This window comes from Narcine bancroftii, chromosome 8, assembly GCF_036971445.1.
Source record: "Narcine bancroftii isolate sNarBan1 chromosome 8, sNarBan1.hap1, whole genome shotgun sequence".
Classification (NCBI taxonomy): Eukaryota; Metazoa; Chordata; class Chondrichthyes; order Torpediniformes; family Narcinidae; genus Narcine; species Narcine bancroftii.
The window spans coordinates 107,485,293-107,508,830 of NC_091476.1; the positions used below are offsets into that span (position 1 = coordinate 107,485,293).

General features: G+C 42.9%; 1 protein-coding gene across 18 annotated transcripts in view; it reads left to right on the plus strand.

The window, feature by feature from the left end:
• The window catches only part of phldb1b (pleckstrin homology-like domain, family B, member 1b), a 293,495-nt gene extending 271,152 nt beyond the window's left edge, over nucleotides 1-22,343 (plus strand). For 12 of the 18 annotated variants that reach the window (XM_069894733.1, XM_069894724.1, XM_069894727.1 and 9 more), the window contains 6 exons: nucleotides 2,408-2,498; nucleotides 7,301-7,447; nucleotides 11,443-11,662; nucleotides 11,883-11,968; nucleotides 16,021-16,047; nucleotides 18,698-22,343. In XM_069894733.1, coding sequence (XP_069750834.1) covers nucleotides 2,408-2,498; nucleotides 7,301-7,447; nucleotides 11,443-11,662; nucleotides 11,883-11,968; nucleotides 16,021-16,047; nucleotides 18,698-18,838 — 712 coding nt within the window. In that variant the 3' untranslated portion in view covers nucleotides 18,839-22,343. The remainder of the gene's footprint in view (nucleotides 1-2,407; nucleotides 2,499-7,300; nucleotides 7,448-11,442; nucleotides 11,663-11,882; nucleotides 11,969-16,020; nucleotides 16,048-18,697) is intronic. The other 6 variants (XM_069894725.1, XM_069894729.1, XM_069894728.1 and 3 more) reach the window with 2 other exon arrangements.
• Nucleotides 22,344-23,538: the final 1,195 nt, after the last annotated feature.

Below are 23,538 nucleotides of genomic sequence, written 5' to 3' on the forward strand. Positions count from 1 at the left end.
ATGAGACAGGACAGTAAGTAGCAAATAGGTTATGAGGAAACAACAAGGGATAGGTTAAAGATATGGAGAATGGAATATAACTTGAAAAGGCATCAAATTGATTATTCTGGCAGGATTTTTATTTAAAAATGTGTTATTTAAATGGTAGAACGCTGGCCAATGCAAAGTTACAGAGGGATCCAGATGTCCTGGAGTACAATTCGCAAAAAGCTACTATACAGGTATTTTCAAGGTGTGGACCTGCAGGGAGCATAGTCGCAGCGATCCCCCTTGGGGTCCAACCGCCCAGTCTGATGACTTCTATTGGCTCCAAACAGGCTTTAAGTGACCTGTTAAAGGAGCCAATGGTGGTTTATTTTAAAATCCCGCAACCACAGGGTCTGTGCGGTGCCTCTTTACTCTAGCGGCCACAAGGAGTTGGAGACTCCGAGGAAGCAGAGGACTGGCACAGGGCAATGGAGAATCGGAAGACCACCCCCATTTAAGAAGGGGAAGCAGAGGAGATGACCCACAAGACTGCATGGTGGCAGACCAGCGAGAGGCTCTGAGGCTGAAGAATACACATGCATTGGTGATTCGAGGCGAGGAGCCCACTCAGGGAGTGGGCTGCTGATGACTGCAGTCAAAGGACTTATACCAGGCTTTGGACTGCTAGGGACTAGCTTAAGATTGACTGAAGGGGTACCAAGTATCAGAACGAGGTGTGAGAGGGCGCTGAGGGCTTCTTGAAAGTGTCAGAGGTTTGCATTTGGAGCTCAGGTTGCTGATGGTTTGGACTGAAGGCTGGAGGTGAGGCCATGGATACTCACTGGCTCTTGAGGGATTCTTTTTTGCTTCAATTTCTCTGGCTGTAAGGGGCATTGGGCAATTTCTGCTGGTAATAAATCATCTTAACGGTGGACTAAAGAAAATTTCATGTAATATCACCTTTTCTGTTTTATTACATGACAAAAAAAATAATCTTGAAAGTTGAGAAAAATTTACAGTTTTACTGTTTATTGTTGGGGAATTAAATGCAAAACTAGGAAGTTTATATTTTGATTATGCAGGACATTGGTGAAACCACAACCAGTATAATGTTCACTATTAGTTTTCTCATTTAAACACATATGTAAGTCCATTAGAAGCAGTTCAAGAAGGTTTCCTGGAATGAGCAAATTGTTTTATGAGGTAAGGTTGGACAGGCCAGATCTGTATTCTCTGAGGTTTAAAAGAGGTAAAACATAACTGAAATGTACAAAGTCCAAAGGAATCTTGGCGTGCGGGTCAATGGTGCATTTCCTGTTGTAGCAGGATCTAGAAGTGGAAGTCACCTCTTACCTTTGGAACTTTGAAGAGTGCTGGAAACAGATTCTTTAAATATGTTTAAGACAGAGATTGATTATTTTCGAGAGTTGCAACAGTTTTACTGGTAGCAGATTTAGTTGCATATTTAAAAAGAAACAATACAAAAAACTACAATGGGATTTGTATTCGTTTTCATAAGATCATTAGGGTTGTGTTATGACAATGTGTCATACTGTAGGGGCCTTTCAATCAGGGAGATATAGGGAGATGTTGCATGGAAACAGGCCCTTCACCCCACATAAACCATTCTGACCATCAGCCATTCATTTACAGAATCTTACACAAATCCTTATATCTACTCACATTCCCACAAACTCTACACAGATTCTATTACTCAAATTCAACTGAAAAAAAAAGCATTCAGGATGTAATGAATGAAACATCCCATTCAGTCTATCTAACTCCTACCAAGTAAGAATCTACAACTTTCTGTGGTCAAATTCTAAATGGTTTAGTGAAGTCCTTCAAGGAAGGAAATCTGTTCTCCTACGATGTTCTCTGTCTACATATGACTCCATGGTCACACCAGGCTAGTTGACAGAAGGGGACCTTCTTGTCTGTATGACACTGCCAAAAGCAGTTTGTGACCATCATTTTCTTAAGGCAGCTGGGTAGACAAATAAATATTGACCATATCGGCCATGTCTCATAGGAACATAGGAACATAGGAAGTAGGAACAGGAGTAGGCCAAAAATGGCCCATCAAGCCTGCTCCGCCATTCAATAAGATCATGGCTGATCTAATTTATGACCTAACTCCACCTACCTGCCTTCTCCCCATATCCCCTAATTTACCTGAATAAAAAAGTATAATTAATTAAAATAAGTGTTTTAATTTCCTCAGGAAGTGAGAATTTCATCATCTCACCTCTCACCACGTGATGGTGTAGTTTGTCACTTCACTGTGGCTTCGGCATATTCCAGGTTTATTCCTTTCTAAAATAGTCAGTGATCCATTTTGTTCTAAATTTCAGAAGAATGGAAGGTTAGTTGTGGATTTTGTTAATGCCTCTGACTGATTATTTTAAAATCTGATGGTTACTTCTTCTTCCCTCGGAAGTGCCAGTGGTGTGGATGTCTCCAAGATCGAAGAGATGGAAAAGATGTTGAAGGAGGCACAAGCAGAGAAAGCTCGCCTTTTGGAGACAAGGGTATGTAACTAAAACCAAAGATCTATCTCATCGGTTAATCACTGGTCTGCTGCGCAATTGTTCAGATTCTATTTAATGAGGAAAATTGACTCTTTCCTTTGTACACCTGAATTATGCCACCCTTCCTCCCTCACTAGCCAGGCCTTGCCTAGCCACTATCTGATGGGTCTTCAGCTGCATTGCTGTGACCACACCATACTTTCTGCATCATAGAGGCTATCCTTTGTGTCATCCTGTTCTCCAACCCATCTTACCCAACAGCTTAATACTGCAGAATGCTTCATCTTCACTGTTCACAAACTCTAGCTTTCTAAATCCTAATTATAGACAGGAGATGTTTGGATTTTTCATACCCTGAATAGCTATACAAAGCCTTAAAATGCAATCCTGCCACACATGAACGCCTCCTTTATCCCTTCCTCCAGCCTTCTTGCACTGATTTCATCATACTCATTTGGGGGTTACATTTTATTTTTCATAATTAAACTTAATTTTTTTTTAATTTACAGCACGGTAGAAGCCAATTTTGGCCATTTAAACCTGCGCTGCCCAATTACACACAAATTAATCAACAATCCCATACATTTGTAAGACGGAAGGAAACCGGAGCACCCAGGGGAAACCCACACAGACTTGGGGAGAATGTACAAACTCCTTCCAGACAGCGCGGTATTCGAACCCAGGCCACTGATGTTGTAATAGTGTCGCACTAACCACTACATTAACCTGGCCCCCCCATTTATCCCCCCATTCAATCAGAAATTTATCAAGCTCCTTATTTTGTATCTAGTTATCATTGGGAATTAAAGTTTTTTTTACAAGTTCCTCATATTAAATTTAACATTTTTCATTAACACCATGTTTAGCAAATGTTTCTGACGTGACATCTGCCACACAGTATGAAACAGAAGATTAGAATCGTGCATATCATTTCCTGATCTGAAATGAATTGGCTCTGGAGGCTTCAATAATGCTTTACAATAGTTTCCTGTTTATGTTGTGGAAGAAATTAAGAGTTTGTTGTTTTGTGAGATCAGAATTGAGAATGTTCTTGTTAGTAAAAACACAAAATGCTGAGGAAACTCAGCAAATGTAAGCAAAGGCAGAGATGCACAACTGACATTTCAGGCTAGAGCCCTTCATCAAAGGAATGCACATTAGTGCAACACTATCATGGTGCCAGCAATCTGAGTTCGAAACTGCCCCTGTCTGAAAGGTTGTTGGTGCGTTCATCCCATGTCCACGTAGCTTTGCTCTGGATGCTCCAGTTTCCTCCCACAATGCAAAGAAGTACGGGATTAGAAAGTTAATTGGTCACATGGGCATATTTGGGCAACATGAGCTCATGGGCTGGAAGGCCCTGTAACCATGCTGTATCTCCAAATTACAAAAAAAAACATAAACTCACAACCATTATATCCCTTTCATTTATTTTAACGTATTAAAATTCTTTATAAGCAATTTAAAGATCTTTTGGAACTGTTTATGAATGTCTCTCTGATTTTAAAAAAAAACTTTTGGCTCCAATAAATTGCAAAAGTCCTTCAGACCATGAGGACCATGAATGTACATGTGTGTTTTATGTCCATTGATTTTTATGGGTGATTATATAAATAGGAACTGGGTGTGGACATATGGAATGCATCTGCATGCATAAGGTTGTGAACATTGGTGTGTACATATGCTTGGATGTGTGAATGAATGCACATAGAGTATGAGTTAAACATACATTTCGTAAAAGAGTTGATATTGGCCCGGATTTTCCTGGGTCTGTCTTGCATTGAAGGTACTGGCACCCTCTAACCTGTTGCAACTGGGCTGATTATCCAAATGAAGACATTTCCTGTGAGGTGGAGCAGACTCTAATGTGAGCAAACTTCAGGTGTCAGATCCCGAGCCCCCACCTCCAGAACACCCTGATATCCTTTAAACTTTTTTTTTGGACACTCGAAAGAGTTCCCAGTTACAGTTTTTTTTTCCTCAAAAAATAATTTCAAACTCCTTAAAGTTAAATTGAATGAAAATGAAATAATTTTTGATGAAAGATTAGAGTTCTTTGAGGAAGTGACAAGTAGCAGTATTTGTAATGCAGTTTTATTTTAAGAAGACTTTATTCTGGAACACAAGCAGTTGATCACTCAACAAGATTAGAGCACATGGAATTGGAGATAATGTACTGATGTGGATAGAGATTTAATTAACAAACAGAAAGCATGAGTGGGCTTTCCTGACTTAACTAGTGGTGGAGCACTGGCATATGTGCTTGGGCGTCAGCTGTTCACAATTTGCATGTACGATTTGACTGACATATTCCAAGTTTGCTATTGCTGTGAAACAAGCCAGGATTGTAAATAGTAAGGGAGGATATTGTCAAACAATGTTGAATGGCCAGGGAAATGTGAGAAAGAGCGGTCATCCACCTTGGTGCAGAAAAGCTTCGTATTTTTACATTATGATGTTCTGAGAAATGTTGAAGTTTAAAGTGACCCAAGTCACTGTCACTGTGAGCTACCGAGTTTTTATTAAAAGGATTTTGGCACAGGCAGGATTTTTTTTTCAAAACTAGACTTTATTTGCCATAAATTATTTACAGAAAGAAAACCATTCAATGTCTCTTCGCACCCCTAGTGTCATATTCATCAATTTCCATCACTGGACATTGTTACATTCATTTTTTTATTTAGCTGCTTTATTATTACTGTGGTACCTTGTTGTTACTCCCCCCCTTTGTTGTTTAGAGGTTCCCCTCGGTCTCAGGTCTTCAATGCCCAGTGAAGGAAGGGCACAAGAAAGTCCTTCTGACTTTGCTGACCACTGACGGCTTCACCATTGAGGTCATCAAGAGTATCAAGTTCCTTGGAGTGCACTTGACAGAGAATCTCACCTGGTTCCTTAACACAAGCACCATAGCTAAGAAAGCCCAGCAGCACCTCTACTTTCTGCAAAGGCTGAGGAAAGTTCACCTCCCCCCCTCCATCCTAACTACATTCTACAGAGGATGTATCGAGAGTATCCTGACCAACTGCATCACCACCTGGTTTGGATGCTGTACCTCCTCGAACTGCAGGACCCTGCAGAGGAGAGTGAAGTCAGCTAAAAAGATCATTGGGGGCTCTCTTCCTATCATGAAGGACATATACAAAATTGATGCAATAAACATTGTGAAGGACTCCACACACCCCTCATGTAAACGGTTCTCCCTTCTGCCATTTGGTAGGAGGTACTGCAGCACTCGGGCCCTCACGTCCAGATTGGGAAACAGCTTTTTCCCCCAAGCCATCAGACTGCTGAACTCCCAGAACTTTTGTGGATAGGGTTCCATGACGTTACTGTATATGTCTTAACATTTTAATATGTTTAACTTCTATTCTAACTTGTATTTATATAAATATGCTCTGTGGTACTGGAGAAACACTATCTCATCTTCACTGTGCAAGCATGGTTTGAATGATAAATAAAAGTGACTTGACTTGACTTGAAGACCAGCCATTCTCAACAGGGGCTCTACAGACACTTTGGAACGACCTCTACAAAACTCCACATTTAAGTAAAAGTAAAAATTTTATTTTCACCTCGCACAACAGAAATATTTTTTATGTTTGTTTATGTGGTCAGTAGGAGAGAAGTATGGATATAAACAAAACTTTACAGCTTCACAGAAAAGAGGGCCCATAAACATTGATCAGAGACCTAGTGGGGCCATAGCCAAGAAAAGGTTGTGAATGGCTGCTCTAGACTGTGGTTCACCCCCCACAATGCCCTCACATTAGTTGGCTTCAGACAGTTAAGTTCTGGGTGAGGCTATAGTTGGAATATTGCATAGAGTTTGGGTTTCCTAACCTGTGGAAGGAGATACTTGACAGAATGGGATTGTGTGAAGCATTGGCTCTTAGTGTGGCAGGTCTGCTACATGAGGAAGGATTGAGTGGACGAGCTCTCTGTTCTTTAGGGATATCAGAATGAGAGTGACCTCACTGACAAACTTCTTGACAGGGTGGATGCTGGATGAGTGTTTCCCATGGTCTAGGTCCCGGACAACAGTCTTAGAACAGGGGATGGCTCATTTACATTCCAGTTGAGAAGAAATTTCTTCATGCAAGGGATGCTGAATCTTTAGAATGTTATGCCCCTCACGTTCAATCACTGTGTTCATTCAAAACTGTGATCAACAAGTTTATCGATATTAAGACAGACAAGGGATTTGGGAATAGTGAAAGAAAATGGAGTTGAGATAGAACATTGAATCTTGATGAGTAGCAAATCAACCAGAAAGGGCCAAGTTGTTTACTTCTGGTCCTAATTACATGAAGTAAAGTATTATTCTTTAAAATAAATTAAATTGCCACACTTATCCAGGTCAAATGAATGGGTCATTGTTCTCATGCCAACCAATTGTGACATAGAGGTGCAGAACTTGATATAAAATACACAGCCCTTCCTCATCACATCTGAGGTCCACCATTAGTCTCACTGGGTGCTGCCATCTGACTTCCAGTTTCTCTTTGGCATCTGGGTTTGGCCAAGTGAACATGGGGTCACAATGAGCAGGAAATTGCAGGTTACTAGCAGTTCTCGATGGGGCTGGCAACTAGTGATGAACTCGATCTGGCCCATAGTAAGAGTCCCTTTGATGCACGAGATTGCATCCCTGTTTGTTGTGGCTTCATACTAGCTATGAATCGATTTCCTTTCAAGTAGAATGGGAGTGCTGGCTTTGCAGATGAGCCTGAAGAAGTCTTGGCAGCTTGAGTGAGTTAGTGAGATGTTGATGTTGATGCTATTTGTCTCCCCCATCCCCGCAGGCACGTGAGATGGAAATGCGTCGCCAAGCCTTTGAAGAAGAGCGCAAGAGACGTGAGGAACTGGAGAAGAGGCTCCAGGAAGAAACCGTCCATCGGCAGCAGCTTGTTGACAAGGAAGTCAAAATGCGGGAAAAACATTTTTCACAGGTGACTGAACTTGTACAAACGTGTCTTTTCTATATATCACACATTCATGGAGGAGACGACAGAACATTTTCAAGAAAACTACAAATACCTGTATAAAAAGAAGTATAGGTCCCCCTCATGTCAGAAATGGGAGAGTTCAGTGTGAGGGAACCAAAATACAGTATTTTGTTTCTAGCTTCAAAATCTGAATATATTGTCACGAAAAGTCATGAAATTCAGAGTTTTGTGGCAGTGTCAGTGCAAACATACAGATTATAACCATCTTAAGACATTAAAAAACAATAATAATAATAGAGCACAAAAAGTAAGGCAGTGTCTTTGGTTCATTCATTATTCAGGAATCTGATGGCAGTGGGGAAAAGCTGTCCTTGTGCCTCTAAATACTCGTCTTTAGGCTCCTTTACCTTCTTCCCGATGGTAGCAGAGTGAAGAAGGCATGGCCTAGGTAGTAGGGGTCTTTGACGATAAAGGCTGCTTTCTTAAGACACCGCCTCATGTCGGTGTCCTTGATAGAGTGATATTGCAGGCTGAATTAGCAACCCTCTGGAATTTATTCTTGCCCTGAGAGTTGGTGCCTCCATACCAGGCAGTGATGCAACCAGCCAGAATGCTCTCCACGGTATACCTGTAGACATTTATGAGTGTTCGGTGACATACCGAATCGCCTCAGACACCTCACAAAGTATAGCCAATGGTAAGCCTTCTTTGTGATTGCATCAACATGGAGGATCCAGGACAGATCCTCAGAGATGTTGACACCCAGGAATTTGAAGGTCTTGACCCTCTACACTACTGAGCCCTCAATGAGGACTGGGTCGTGTTTCCCCCGTCTTCCTCCTGAAGTCCACAATATTCTCCTTGGTTTTTTTGACGTTGAGTGTAAGGTAGTGGTCGTTACGCCATTCAACGAGCTGATCTATCTCCCTCCTGTACACTTCCTCATTGCCATTTGTAATTCTGCCAACAACTGTGGTGTCATCGGCAAACTTGTAGATGACATTGAAATTGTGCCTGGCCACACAGTTATGGGTGTATAATAGTAGAAGCAGTGGGCTAAGCACACATCCTTGAGGTACGCCTGTGTTGATGATCAGTGAGGAGGAGACATTGTTTCCAATTCGTACTGACTGTGGTCTTCCAATGAGGAAGTTAAGGTTCCAGTTGCAGAGGGGAGTACAGTGGCCTAGAGTTTGTAGCTTCTTGACCAGCACTGAGGGAATAATGATATTGAAGGCCGAGCTATGGTCTATGAAGAGCAGCTGTATGTATGAATTGCTGTTTTCGAGGTGATCCAGAGCTGAGTGGAGGCCCAGCGAAGTAGTATCTGCTGTAGAGCATTTGTGACGAAAGGCAAATTGCAGCAGGTCCAGATCTTTACTTCACACAGGAGGAAACCAGTAGCTTTCTCGTAATGTTAAGGAACTAAGAATTAGTCTTTAATTAAGACACTTGCCTGATTTTTGCTGATATCTTGAAGATGGGCTTAGGCCCAAAACATCAGTAACATATGTTTATCTCCTATGGACACTGCAAGTTCAGCTGAGTTCCTCTAGCATATATGTATGCTTTTACACAATCCCAGCATCTGCAGACTTTCGTGTTTCACAAAGAATAAATAAAGGCATTGAACAAATGGATATTAGAATTATTGATAGTGCCTGCAGAAATTAATGGTAATGAAATTTGACAAACTGCCTCAAACCCTTCATTGGATAAGAAGGAAACAGGAGAAACATCATACCAGAAATGTTGAAGTGACGGTAACAATTAATGTAGAAAGGATGTGTACTTGTTTTTATTTATTATATTTTATTATGAATACTTTGATAGTAAAAAAAAATTGGATCTCAGAGTACTGTCACTGAGCCAAGCCAAGACTGACATCATCCATGAAATTTAAAGGCAAGCCTCAAAATTTATTCAGTAAGTGTTACACTGAGCCAGTAAGGTCACATGCCTGAATCTCAGTGGCTTGAGTGCCTCAGGTCCAGAGCGAAGAGAAATCAGACTTTCCAGCCCATGGTCGCCATCTAGTGCCCACTGCTGGAATAGTCTCGATGAAGGGTTTTGAAATGTCGACCATTCTCAAGATTCAATTTATTGTCATTGTAATAAAACAGAGTCATATTACATGAAATTACTTTTGCAATAAGGCAGACAGATTTGCCATCAGCAGAAATTGCCTGAAGCGCCTCTTACAGTCAGAGAAAGAGAAACAAAGAGAGTCCCCAAGTGTCCTTAGATTCGCTTCCACAGCCTCTGCAGCCACACAGTCCAGTCCAAACCACTGAAACCCGAGTTCCAGATCCGAACCTCCGACACAGTCAGGAACCCTTCAGCGCCTTTAGCATCCCCTCACATCCTGGTTCTGATACCTGGTACCCCTTCTGCCATTTTCAATCCAATCTCCAGCAGTCCACAGCCCGGAGCGATTCCCCATATAGCAGTCTCCAGCAGCCCACACTCCTCGCCTCAAGTCACCAGCAGCCCACCACTTGCATTGTTCTTTCAGCTGCAGAGCCCCCTCGCTGGTCTGCCATTGTGGACACCTTCCTGTGGGTCACCTCCTCTGCTTCTCCTTCTCAGACCGGGGTAGGCCTCCCCGTTTTCTGGTGCCCTGCGTCAGTCCTCCTCTCCCCTGGACCCTGCAAACCCTCGTGGCTGCTCCCAGTCTTAGGTACCACTATCTTGGGTGCCAACCCCATGGTTGCGGGATTTTAAATAAAACTACTGTTGGCTCCTTTAAGGGCCTGTGCTGAGCTGACGGCAGTTGATTGCGCAGTTGGATGCCATGGGTGCGCTATATCTCCGCTCCTCGCAGGTCCGCACCAGCAGCAGCACTGCCATTACACGACTCCAGCAGCACCACCATTTTGTCATGGACTTTTTCTCCCCTTAATGCTGCTCGACTCACTATCCTCCAGCGGGTTCTTGTTGTCTTTACTCCAGATCTCCACCCTCTTGTGTCTTTCCAGAATGATAATGTTGGAATAAGGATGGGATGGAAACCATCATTCAAAAACAGAGTTAACAATTCAGGTCACGGACACTTTACGTGATGTTAACAATTGGTTTTGTTTTCTTCCACAGATGCTGCTTGATCTGCTTTAGTTTTCAAAGTATGTAGGACCCTTAGCAAGCACCCGGAAGTTCATCAGCAGTCAAATTATAGCTGTGGTCTGCAGACCACTTCCAAAAATCAGGCAGCATTAGGGTCGCTGGAACCAAATCTGTGGAGGCAGTATAATTATTGACAAAGACCCCTGCATCATTGAACACCAGTGGTATTGCAAACTCTTCCACTGAAGACAAAACGGACATGATGTTCCACATGGGACAAACCTAGGCTGGTCCCGTGTAGAATATAATATCCATTTCCAGGCACAGGCAGGGTAAAAAGCTTGTGGCATGGGGAAGCTGCATTAAAGGGGCTGTTTCCATGCTGTATGACTTCATGAATGTGATCCTGTGAGAGGGTGCAGAGATGTGAAAGTCCTGGAGAGGCAAAGAAGCTGCACTGGGACAGCATGAAACACAAAAGTCCGCAGACACTATGAATGCAGTAAAAACACAGACATGGGTGGAGGAACATGGCATCCATAGGTAAAGATATATAACCGACGTTTTGGGTCTGACCCCTTCTTCAAAAAACAGGCAGGCACCTGAATTAAAAGGCCAGGGGAGAAGGGGAGAAAGGATAGGTTCTCCATGTCTAATTATCACCTTTTGTCTGTTGGTCCATGCTCTTTCCCCTGCCCTTTTCTTCCCTTCTCCCCAGCCTTTTAATTCAGGTGCCTGCCTGCTTTTTGAAGAAGGGCACAGAACCCAAATATCAGTTATATATCTTTACCTACTACGGATGCCATGTTCCTCCAGCATTTCCGTGTTTTCACTGGGATGGTTCCAGAACCCATCTGTTACATGGATACAGAACCCATCTGTTAGATGGATACAATGGGGAAAATTAATAGCACTCTGTACTTGCATCCTTCCAGGCACGACCTTTAACCAGGTATCTACCAATCAGGAAGGAAGATTTTGATTTGCGGTCACATATTGAATCATCGGGGCACAACCTGGAGATCTGTTACCAGATTACCATGTCTGAGAAGATGTGTAAGGGCTACCTAACAAAAATGGGCGGGAAAATTAAATCCTGGAGAAAGCGCTGGTTTGTTTTTGATCGCATTAAGCGGACATTGTCTTATTACGTAGGTAAGTGTCTCTTGAGCTGATATGCATTGTGTTTACAGAATGCATCACTGTTTCAAAGTTATCCTTAAACCTCCCGGACATTTGGTGACTCGGGGGAAAGAAGGGTGGGCTTGTCAATCGACACTAATTCAGGAATGAGGGAAAAGGACTAGGGATAAATAAATATTTGTAGAACATCTGATCTGATCATTATAATGAAAATTATTTAATTCTTTGACAGATAAACATGAAAGCAAATTAAAGGGAGTAATTTATTTTCAAGCCATTGAAGAGGTTTACTATGACCATCTCAGAAGTGCCTCAAAGGTAAGCACTTTTAGGAAATTGTACAGATTTGGTGACCAGTAGCTAGAAGGTTTTCTTTTACCAAAAATAGACTTTGTTCTCATTATTTTATTTACAAAAAGAAAAACATTCAAAGTTTATTCTCACCCTTAGTGAGTATGTGAGAGTGTTTGAGTGTGTGTATGTGTCTACATGAGTGTCTGAGTAAAGGTAAAGTTTCATTATTGAAACATAATGCAGTACAACTCCGATTATCCAAAATGGTCGGGACCAGGCCTATGTCAGATAAACGTTTGTTTTGGAGAACTGTTAATTTTTTTTAAAACAGCCCAGTAGCAACAGCAAATCACTTGTATCAATGTTCAAACAACAAACAACAAAGGAAAGCTTTTTAAGTGTTAAAATAATGTTTCATTCTCACCAAAATAATGCTGCCCGTGGCCGATCCCCGACACATCCCCAACACTGTCGTTGATCCCCAGGGAGGCTTCCTGGGACAGTGGAACACGCACTGGCGAGACAGCAGGTTCCTGACTCCCTGGTCACTGGAACTCCTGACGCCAACTCCTTCCCTAGGCCTACCACACACACACTCCGGGGAGTTCGGTGTGTGTGAGCGGTAGTAGGCTGAGGGGATGTTTCAGAGTCAGCGTTGGGACTCTGGTGTGCCGAGAGGGGAGGGAGGGAAGGGGAGAGGAGGGAATGCCACTGAGACCAAGGTCCTGCTCCTGCCCAGGAGGCCACTCTCCTTGATGACGCCAGGACAAGGGATTCTTCCGAACGCCACTTGTGGCTGGGAGACAGTGGCACGCACTTGGAGAGGACAAGTTGGAGAGAAAAGTCTATAGGGGAAGGTAAGGAAGAAATAGAAAGAGAGGGGGGGAGTTACCTGAAACGAGGACAATCTTCATTCTAATTTCATGTCAGGTGAATTTTTTTTCAACCTGTGAGGTCAGTTCGGTTCTGAAAAAACTTTGGATAAATGAGGATTTTATAGAATCCGATTTCAGATAATTGAAGTTGTACTGTACTATATTAGAATGTTACATACATGAAATTTTTTAACTTTTCTCCACCATAAGGTGTGAGTGAGTGTGAGAATTTTGGGGTCTGGTGGTGTTTGACATTTTGGGGTTTGGTGGTGGTTGATATTTTGGGTTCTAGTGGTGTTTGACATTTTGGAGTTTGGTGGTGGTTGATATTTTGGGGTCTGGTGGTGTTTGACATTTTGGGGTCTGGTAGTGGTTGATATTTTGGGGTCTGCTGGTGTTTGACATTTTGGGGTCTGGTGGTGTTTGACAATTTGGGGTCTAGTGGTGTTTGACATTTTGGGGTCTGGTGGTGGTTGAAATTTTGGGGTCTGGTGGTGTTTGACATTTTGGGGTCTGGTAGTGTTTGACATTTTGGGGTTCTGGTGGTGTTTGACATTTTGGGGTCTGGTGGTGGTTGACATTTTGGGGTCTGGTAGTGTTTGACATTTTGGGGTCTAGTGGTGTTTGACATTTTGGGGTCTGGTGGTGGTTGACATTTTGGGGTCTGGTGGTGTTTTACATTTTGGGGTCTGGTAGTGTTTGACATTTTGGGGTTCTGGTGGTGGTTGACATTTTGGGGTCTGGTGGTGGTTGACATTTTGGGGTCTGGTAGTGTTTGACATTTTGGGGTCTGGTGGTGGTTGACATTTTGGGGTCTGGTGGTGTTTGACATTTTGGGGTCTGGTGGTGGTTGACATTTTGGGGTCTGGTGGTGTTTGACATTTTGGGGTCTGGTAGTGTTTGACATTTTGGGGTTCTGGTGGTGGTTGACATTTTGGGGTCTGGTGGTGGTTGACATTTTGGGGTCTGGTAGTGTTTGACATTTTGGGGTCTGGTGGTGGTTGACATTTTGGGGTCTGGTGGTGGTTGACATTTTGGGGTCTGGTGGTGGTTGACATTTTGGGGTCTGGTAGTGTTTGACATTTTGGGGTCTGGTGGTGGTTGACATTTTGGGGTCTGGTGGTGGTTGACATTTTGGGGTCTGGTAGTGTTTGACATTTTGGGGTCTGGTAGTGTTTGACATTTTGGGGTTCTGGTGGTGGTTGACATTTTGGGGTCTGGTGGTGGTTGACATTTTGGGGTCTGGTGGTGTTTGACATTTTGGGGTCTGGTAGTGTTTGACATTTTGGGGTTCTGGTGGTGGTTGACATTTTGGGGTCTGGTGGTGTTTGACATTTTGGGGTCTGGTGGTGGTTGACATTTTGGGGTCTGGTGGTGGTTGACATTTTGGGGTCTGGTAGTGTTTGACATTTTGGGGTCTGGTAGTGTTTGACATTTTGGGGTTCTGGTGGTGGTTGACATTTTGGGGTCTGGTGGTGGTTGACATTTTGGGGTCTGGTGGTGTTTGACATTTTGGGGTCTGGTAGTGTTTGACATTTTGGGGTTCTGGTGGTGGTTGACATTTTGGGGTCTGGTGGTGTTTGACATTTTGGGGTCTGGTGGTGGTTGACATTTTGGGGTCTGGTAGTGTTTGACATTTTGGGGTCTGGTGGTGTTTGACAATTTGGGGTCTAGTGGTGTTTGACATTTTGGGGTCTGGTGGTGGTTGACATTTTGGGGTCTGGTGGTGTTTGACATTTTGGGGTCTGGTAGTGTTTGACATTTTGGGGTTCTGGTGGTGGTTGACATTTTGGGGTCTGGTGGTGGTTGACATTTTGGGGTCTGGTAGTGTTTGACATTTTGGGGTCTGGTGGTGGTTGACATTTTGGGGTCTGGTGGATTGCAACAAGCTCCTCTGTCTCATTCAAAATTCCCCTGAAATCCTATTATCCTAAAGAGCCAGACGATTGACGACATTCCTGTGAATCATCTAGTGGATTTTAAGGCGTGAAAGCCAATCTACAAACCTGAGCTGCTGTTAGATATCCCAAAAGCAGACTTTCCATGCAGGTATACATACATTGTCATCATTGTACATTGTCACATTCTCTTTCTATTTACACCATTGCCTCCACTGTGACACCTTATCATTACTCCCCCTGTGTTGGAAGTGGTGAACTACAGTGTTCCTCACTCCTGCAGTCACTCCCATTTCTCCTCCAGCAGCCCCTCCTCGCTACACAGTACTGTGGTTAAAGTCGCCTTGCTCAAGTTCAGACAGTCCCAGTTATTGGACCTTGTGTTCAAGGGCTGCTGCCTGGTCATTTGGAAGGCCAAGCTTTCCTGAACGAATAGGGGAGGTTTGTTCAGTGAGGTCATTAGCTGTGCTTTTGAATGAGGTCATCTCCACTTTGGGCAGTGCAGTGGTGTGGCCTAGTAGTGCTGCTGCCTCACAGTGGCTTCACCCCTGACCTGTAACCCTGTGAGCTTTCATTAGATGTTTCCTTTCACATCCCATAGACATGTGGGCCAGTTAGTTAATCAACCACTGCAAATTGCCTTTAGTGCGTGGGTGACTGGTGTGATGTGGGGAGAGTTGGTGGAGTGTAGGGAGAGAAGCTATGAAAGGGTGGTTGAGGTCGATGTGGGCTTGGTGGTTGAAGAGTCTGTTTCCATGCTTGATCTGTCTTTTACTAAAATCATCAAGACCTTTAAACTTCTCAAATCATTGCCCAGTCAGAGGCAAGACTTGGGCCCACTGTCCTATGGCTGACAGGTACATTTAAAGAGGTTTTTAACCTGGAACTTCAACAAATGGGAGCTCTCTATTTCCCAACAGTGCCTTTCAATTTGACTTGGAGATCGAGAGTGAGCAAGAGAGAAAGAAAGAGAGAATCATCTAATTATTCTGGTGTTGAATGAACAGTTTATAGTTCAGAGAGTATTTTTAATCTAACCCCGGGGTTAGGAACCTGAGTGTGTTCAAATCTAAAATCAAATGGAGTATAAAGTCAGGCAGGATTCTCCCAAGCATCTAACTCCAAATCTCCTCCATTTTTGCTCAGTGGGTTTGGTTAAAATTATTGCTTTGTTTTAAATTGTAGGTTTGACTCCACTAATTATGTTGATTGTTAATCTTACTCTTTGAAGCCTTTGTTTACTTCTCTGCATTTCTTTCTCTTTTTGCATTTGCTGGGTAATTTCCTTCCTTGCTCTCCGAAGAGATATTTGAGTCTGCGCACAATCAATGTATGTATGAACTGCAGCTCTCTGTGTTGTATGTCAACCTTGCACTGTGGTTTTCCAGGCCTTGTCTCTGTTCTATGTCCAAACAACTTTGGGTCACAATTGCCTTTTAATGATCAAGGGTCCATGACTCATTGAGTTTTCTGGAGGCCAGTGAGCATGAGCGAAGAGCAGGGTTTTGTTTGATTGCTAGGGTACGAACAGCATGTTCCTTGGGGGAAAGTCATGCTCTTGGGGTATCAAACAACACCTCAGATTTGTGGGTTGGTTTTCGTTCCTTAAAATATACAAGTCGATTCACAGGAGTGTTGTCAGTCAAAATGTGGCATTTTAGGATAAAAGGATTTTAAAGGCATTTTAAAAGAGACAGAGGTGCTTGCTGCAATCCAATGTAGAAAATCTGGGAATGTCAACCATCACCAGAATCCCAAAATTCTCACACTCACACACTCATAAACACACACTCAAATATACACACTTTTATCGTACACGCACACACATGCAACACGTACACACACAGCCGCGCACACAAATCCACTTGTCAGGGTTTTCCTGATGTTCAACAACCAGCTGTGATCCTCACTCCTTGCGGGATAGTTTAATACTTTATTTGTAGCCATGGTGATTTTTGCTGCCACGTTTTGCTCAGTAACTGCCTTGGTCACAAACAGTCTGTTTGCAGCCGAAGTGGAAGGAAAGTTTCAGGACAAAGTACTTTATTTTTGATACCACCACAAAAATAACTCTTCTTGATCCCTCCGTACATTGGCCGACGTGGAGAGGGAAGTAAGGAAAACACAGGGTCAGATTGATCTGTGCCAGCTTCAGAGAGGACGAAGGAGCAAGAATTTCATAGTTTAGGGAGCAGGCACCTGAAGCCACTAAGTTCTCAAAAGGCCAGACCTGAAAGGGATACAGCCTTTATTTCCAATTCAGATCGCTGGATAGTCATCAGCCCTGACGAATCCCTCAGCTATCCTATCTCATGGAATTTAAGAAAACAGATTGTAGTAAACCACTGTTATGCCATGATTGGCTGCTGCCAGCTGGACACGCCTCCCATAGGCCCTTGCATGTTCCCTTTCTCTTTGCTTTGATCAGTCAATGAGGTTAATGGTAGTTCCAATCTTTAGTTAATAAAATTGATGTACCATCAATAATCACAAATGCCTGAGAGTTTCCCAACATTAGCCTTTTGTGGTTATTGATGGTACAGCTGGGAAGTGAAAAGTGCCTTAGAGCACTGGCATCATTAGGGGGGGGTGCGGACCACACTGGGTGACACCATCAGAAGGGGTGACACCAAAATGACTGTCTATAAAATTTTTGTACAATATTTCAGCATAAATTTATTTTTTATAAAAATATCCCTGTAGCTAGTTAAAACAGCAAAAATATTTTTCGTAAGCCCAGCTTAGATGTATCAATATACGTACAGGTCTAAAACTCGATGCTACGCAGTACTGTGGTTAAAGTCGCATTGCTCAAGTTCAGACTGTCCCAGTTATTGGACCTTGTGTTCAAGGGCTGCTGCCTGGTCATTTGGAAGGCCAAGCTTTCCTGAACTTGAATAGGGGACCTTCTAATGAACTCCCCAGAGCTGTCACTATTACCCAATTTCAATGATGCTTCGAATCACGTGGTTTCGTCTGCACGCGCTACAAGCATGCGCTGTTGTTTTTGTTGCGGCTGCTACTTTTGTCAAGTAACCTGGTGTTTTAGCTACAATATTGTGGTAATTAGAATTTGTTTTCTTACTGAATTTTCAGTTTAACTACATGAAACGATGTAAATGTGAATACATTTAGGCTGTGTAATTTTAATTTTGCTAGTTGTTTATCTCACTACCATGCTATTACATTCAGAGATACACGGGAATTACGATTTACGAGTGATATTAGTACAAAAAACATTACTGAGGATTCTGTATGATCTGGTACGGGAGGAGGTCCATGGGTGGGTGAGGTGATTCCATGAGTTACCACACTGGGTGACACCACCCCTAGTGACACCACTGCCTCAGAATAAGTGAAGAATGCTGCCCCTGGTGATTACTGGACACGGAAAAAGTTACACCCATTTTCAGAACAGATTTCTGGACCCAAAGGTGCTCCATGACTAAAGAATTGCTATTACTGTGTACCTCTATTGGAAGGTCACAGTCAGCTCGCACATACGGAGACCCCCCCTCCACACAGCTACGTGACAGTGTCCGTGTTATTTGTTCTCATGGTGTAGGCTGGAGTGAGTAAAGAAAGGTCAGGACCCAGGGGAGAACTTTGCACCTTTTCTTTGGAATCATCCCCACAGGATCATTGATATTCAGTTCAGGGAAAAGGTGGTTTAATGGTGCGTTCCAGAAAAATGCACATTTGATGAGCCAGTTCCTCAGGTTTTCATTGGTAGCCTCAGTGTGGATTCGGTACTTCAATCTCTGGAGCAGGTGAACCCAAGAGTATACCCATGGAGTAAAGGAGAGAGCAAGGTAATATATTATACCCAATTAGGTGCCCAGTTTATTAGTTCATTGATGTGGCACACTCCACTTCCTTTGAACGTCATAAACTCTTCACATCAAGCCTTGTTTATTTTTGAAGTGAAAACGTGATCATTGTCCTTGAAAAATTGAGCTCTATTTCTCTTGTCTTTTCAGAGCCCCAATCCCAGCCTCACCTTTTGTGTGAAAACGCATGACCGACTCTATTTCATGGTGGCTCCGACCCCAGAGGCCATGCGGATCTGGATGGATGTGATTGTGACAGGAGCTGAAGGCTACACACAGTTCATGAGTTGAGCATCCAGGGAAGGTGCCCTCCTGGGGCTGAATGAGTTGGCGTTATGGAGAGTTCCATCAACTCGATCTGTTCTGACCAGCACTGCCTGTATTGACTGACTGTCTCCCTGCCGCCCCTCCCCCCCCCCCCCACTCTCTCTCTCTCTCTCTCTCTCTCTCTCTCTCTCTCTCTCTCTCTCTCTCTCTCTCGATTTCAGGCAATAAGTAAACCAGTCCCATTTCAGCATGAGGAGTGCAAGTCGGCAATGCAATGTTTCTACTTTTGCTGGAAGTTGACTTCAAACAAAAAAGGAGAAACAGCTTCACCCAGAGGCAAAACAAAACAGGCTCCAAAGACTCCCATCCAGTTTTGCAGGTTGAACATTCTGACTTTCCAAGTGAATGGTGAACAGAGTCAAAGGGAGACTAATGTGGAAAAAAGAATAAGTTAATCCTCGACCTGAAACATTACACAGGCCTCACGGTCTTGGATCTTCTGTGATGACATCTCCACGGGACAGATTGGTGCCTGTGCTATCTTCAAGTGCAGCCTGTGGCCTCTTGGCGACTGGAAATGTTCAGTGACGGGCGAACATGCATTCACAAAGTAAAGGAACACGATCTCTTCCCCTGCGTATGCAACACCTCAGCACGAGCGACAGACTGAACTCAGAGTTGCCTGCAGACAAGGTGGAAATTCCGTGCCTTTGAAACTTCTGGTCCAGGGATTCCAAGTGCTCAATCTAAGGACTCGTTTTGGCATCCAGCGGCATATCTTGGGAGTTGAATCAGGGATTGAAATATGTTTTATTTTATTAATTTCTGGTCTTGTTGTTGAATGATGCTTTAAGCTGAGGTACTGTCAGGCAGAATTTACCTCAACGCTATGAGTGATTTTTACAGTTTTATAACTATTAGAAGCCCAGTATTGCTTCTGCCTCCCACACACCCTGTGCCATAGTTTGCTTTAACATATCAGTAACTGTATCCAACTGTGCTTTCTTTTATCTTGCATTTTAGCCAGTATCACACTATGGCCAAGAAGTAAAGGGAACACCCTCTCGAGAATCTTTGGTGTGTCTCGGGGACAATATGTTAATGGTTTGAGAGATTTCTTGGCTTCTAGGACTTGTTGATCAAAATCTCACAGAAGCTTCATCCTCGCCTTGATAACTAGACATTGTGATGGCTTGTGTCACATGCTGTCGGCCTTTGAGGTGGTTGTTTACCCAGTACAGAGGAGCAACAGCCCTTCTTAACGTTTTGGTTTTGCTGTATCTGCCAAACCCAATCTTGGGACAACATGGTGGTGCTGGGGTTGGCTGACCTCATTGGAGCAAGATCCAATGTCCTTCTCCACCATTTGGTGGGAGCAGGAATTGGACAGGTCAAAGGAGGATTTTGTGACCTGCTTCTGTGGCTGAATAGTTCATTGTCATTTGGTTATTTACACTCAGTAATGTGTGACTTAACCACACAGACTGGAAAATCCCAGCATCAGTCATTTTCCAGAGGCAAGGCTGTTCATTAGCCTGATAATTGGTCGTAGGGCCTTTGATACAAAGGAAAGGGACAAATCAGCCAGGCTGCTGTCTCATTCTTCAATAATGCCTGTTGACATGGGTGCTGAATTTGGATTAATAAATTACATTTATATGTTTTACACTTTGCTGTTCTCTACAACCCAAGCCTGAGATTTGGAGATAAAATTGCCCAGTTTCGAAAAAAATGTCCCAACTCAAAACATTGACAGTTCATTTCTCTCCATGGATGCTGTTTGACCTGCTGAGTTGCTCCAGCTCCTCTTTGTTTACTCATGATTCCAGTGTCTGAAGTTTTAGTGTTTTGTTTTCTGTCATGTAGCTTGGCACTATTTCCCTCCTTCACTCCTACCCCATTCCCTAACCTCCATTCATTTCATTCCCCCCACTTCAGCCCTTTCTCTCACTCCCTTCAGTTCCACCACACCACCGTCCTGTTGTCAACGTGGGGGAGGTACTCCTGAAGTACTTTTAGTTATGTTCCAAGATCTATCCTATACGGAAAGAATGCTGCAGGACTTTAGCCTTGCAGAGGATGGAAGGTACATACCCAGCATTCTGACACACAGACTGATCGTGAATATAAGGTTGGGGGCTCTTGAGCTTTTAGATTAAAGGTGGGCCATTTGATTCTTACCCTCTCCCCAGCTCATCAATGGTCATTGCTATAGGTCTAGATGGTTCTTTAACCCTTAAGATCATGGAGTAATCTTTAATTATTAACCCTGAAGCATTCTTCCAGTCTGAAGTTTATTGCTGTTGGAGAATAGACAAAATATTGCTTTTCCTGAAGCATTTGTGAATTACAATAGACAAAATTCAGTTCAGGTCCTCTTCCTCCGAATAGGAAATGTTGAAAAGGAGTTTTCATTTGTGGAGTTAGACCAGTCAGGTAACTGCATCAACAATATGGGCCAAATGACCTCCTTCATTGCTGTTCCATCCTACAGTGCTATCTGTTAGGAAAAGAACCATTGACTTGTCTCCTTACTCTACACAGCAGGAGGGACAAAACTGGGCATGAACCTGCCATTGATTAAATTGTATATGAAGTTCTGTAAGTAACAGTCCTGAAAAGAAATTTCTGGCTCTTACATTCTTGATGAATCAGAAATACTGGAGGATGAATGTCTTTCACTTTGACCAATGTTGGCTGCGTGAAGTGCTTGAGATTCTGGCCCTATCACTTGGAGCAAATGATTTGCTCTTTATTTTTCATTAAATTACTCTGATCACCAGCAAAGAAGGATTTATATTCTCCCGACCTATAGCCTCCAGTTTTGTGGCCCTCTGTCATGCAACAAACTTGACACTATACCCGAGTATTATAAAATAGCATACCTGCACTTGTTTCTCTGCTGTGTGCCAGAGTGAGCAGTACAGTATCCAATGTTATATGGTGACAGACCCACATCTACCTGGATAGTACCCTGACTCCATGTGATATCAGGCCAGTAATGAAGTTCAGTGTTATATGGTGGCAGGTCAAAACTCTCTTTTCTCATGGCCCATTATTACAGAGTGACAGGTTAAACACCGACCAAATCTAATGCACCAACAAATGAGGAAGTTCAACATTCACCTCTCTTTATAATGTCTTGGGTTTTAAATTGAAAAAGAATGGCATCAAAGGATCATACAACTTTCAAACCCATATCTCAGCAGAATTTATTTTTTTAATTAAAAGATAATGCTATTGAAAGGACTGTGTCAGATATTTTTCCAGCTGAATCCTGTTTCTAACTAACTCATCAGAAAAGGTAATGCTGAGGAACTAAAGTGAAAACCCCTTTAACGTGGGACCCTGCATATCACTGTATCATATAAGGGTCGTGTTGGTTGGTTCAATCATGAACCTTGGGAGACTTTGATGACTAAAATGTCATATTTTATATCTAAATTATGCAAAACAAATAGTGAATAATCATTGCCATTCATTCATGTAATGTATTGTATATTTACACCATAAAATCAAATCCAACCACTTTCTGTATCAAAGCTGTTAGTGATTACTGCAAACATTGTTGCATTGATTGTTGAATTCTGCCGGTTTCTCATTCTGATCCATCACCCTAAACTGGTGCAGGATGAACACCCACAACAAAAGCAACAAGAGTCCCGGAGGTTGTAGGGCAATTGGGTATAATTGGGCAGCATGGACTCGTGGGCCAAAGGGGCCTGTTACCATGATGTACATCTATTTTTTTTAATGCACTTCATGAACTAGCTTTTTTTTGTGCCAGGATGAGGGCACTGAGCCAAGGGAAATGCCATTAGCTGCAACTTTCCTCCAAGTCACACACTGTGCTGATCAGGATATATTGGGACATTGTTGGGTTAAGTGAGAGTCAAACGCTATATAAACTGGAGCAATGACCTGCCACCCTCTTTTCAAGGGTGGTTAGGATTGGATGCGAACTATTGGCCTTGCCAATAAAATAGCAGAAAACATCACAAAAGGTTGTGGTCACCTACATGGTGTGAATACCTGTTACCAGCGTTATTTACAAATTTTGGAAAGCAGGGAGGGAAATCAATCCCTTCTACATCTTCACATTGTGATGTAAAACAAGATTATTTTATGTCATGTAATAAAACAGGTGTAAACACAAAATTTCATTTAGTCTGCCATCAGCAGAAATTACCCAGGGCCCCTTACAGTCAGAGACTCTTAAGATAAGCAAAAAAGAGTTGTTCTCCTCCCCCCCCCCCCCCAGCCCAGCCCAGCCCCAGAGTCACTGATTGATGACATATTTGCCTCCAGAACTCCTACAGCCTCGCCAGCCACTCAGACATCAGTCCAAACCATCAAGGTCCAGATCCAAGCCTCCAGCACAATACACAATTTAAATGACTTCTTATAACACCCAAGGCATCATGATGGATTCATCACTGATTTGAGTGCTGTAAGTGTATTAAAATCATATTCAAACACTCACTCCACTGAATCACAATCTACTGTATCTACCCAATATATTTTGGTGAATTATTATTTTAATTCTCAACAGTCTAAAACTACAGTTTAAGACGTATGGAGTGGCATTCATTGACTTGTTGCTTCCCGAAATTAGATTTTATGGTAAGAACTGAAAACCAACAATTCAGTCACAACCAGTGTTGTGTCACAATCCTGAGGAAAGGTTGGTGGGAATCCTGCTGGACTTCAAATGAAATGAGTAT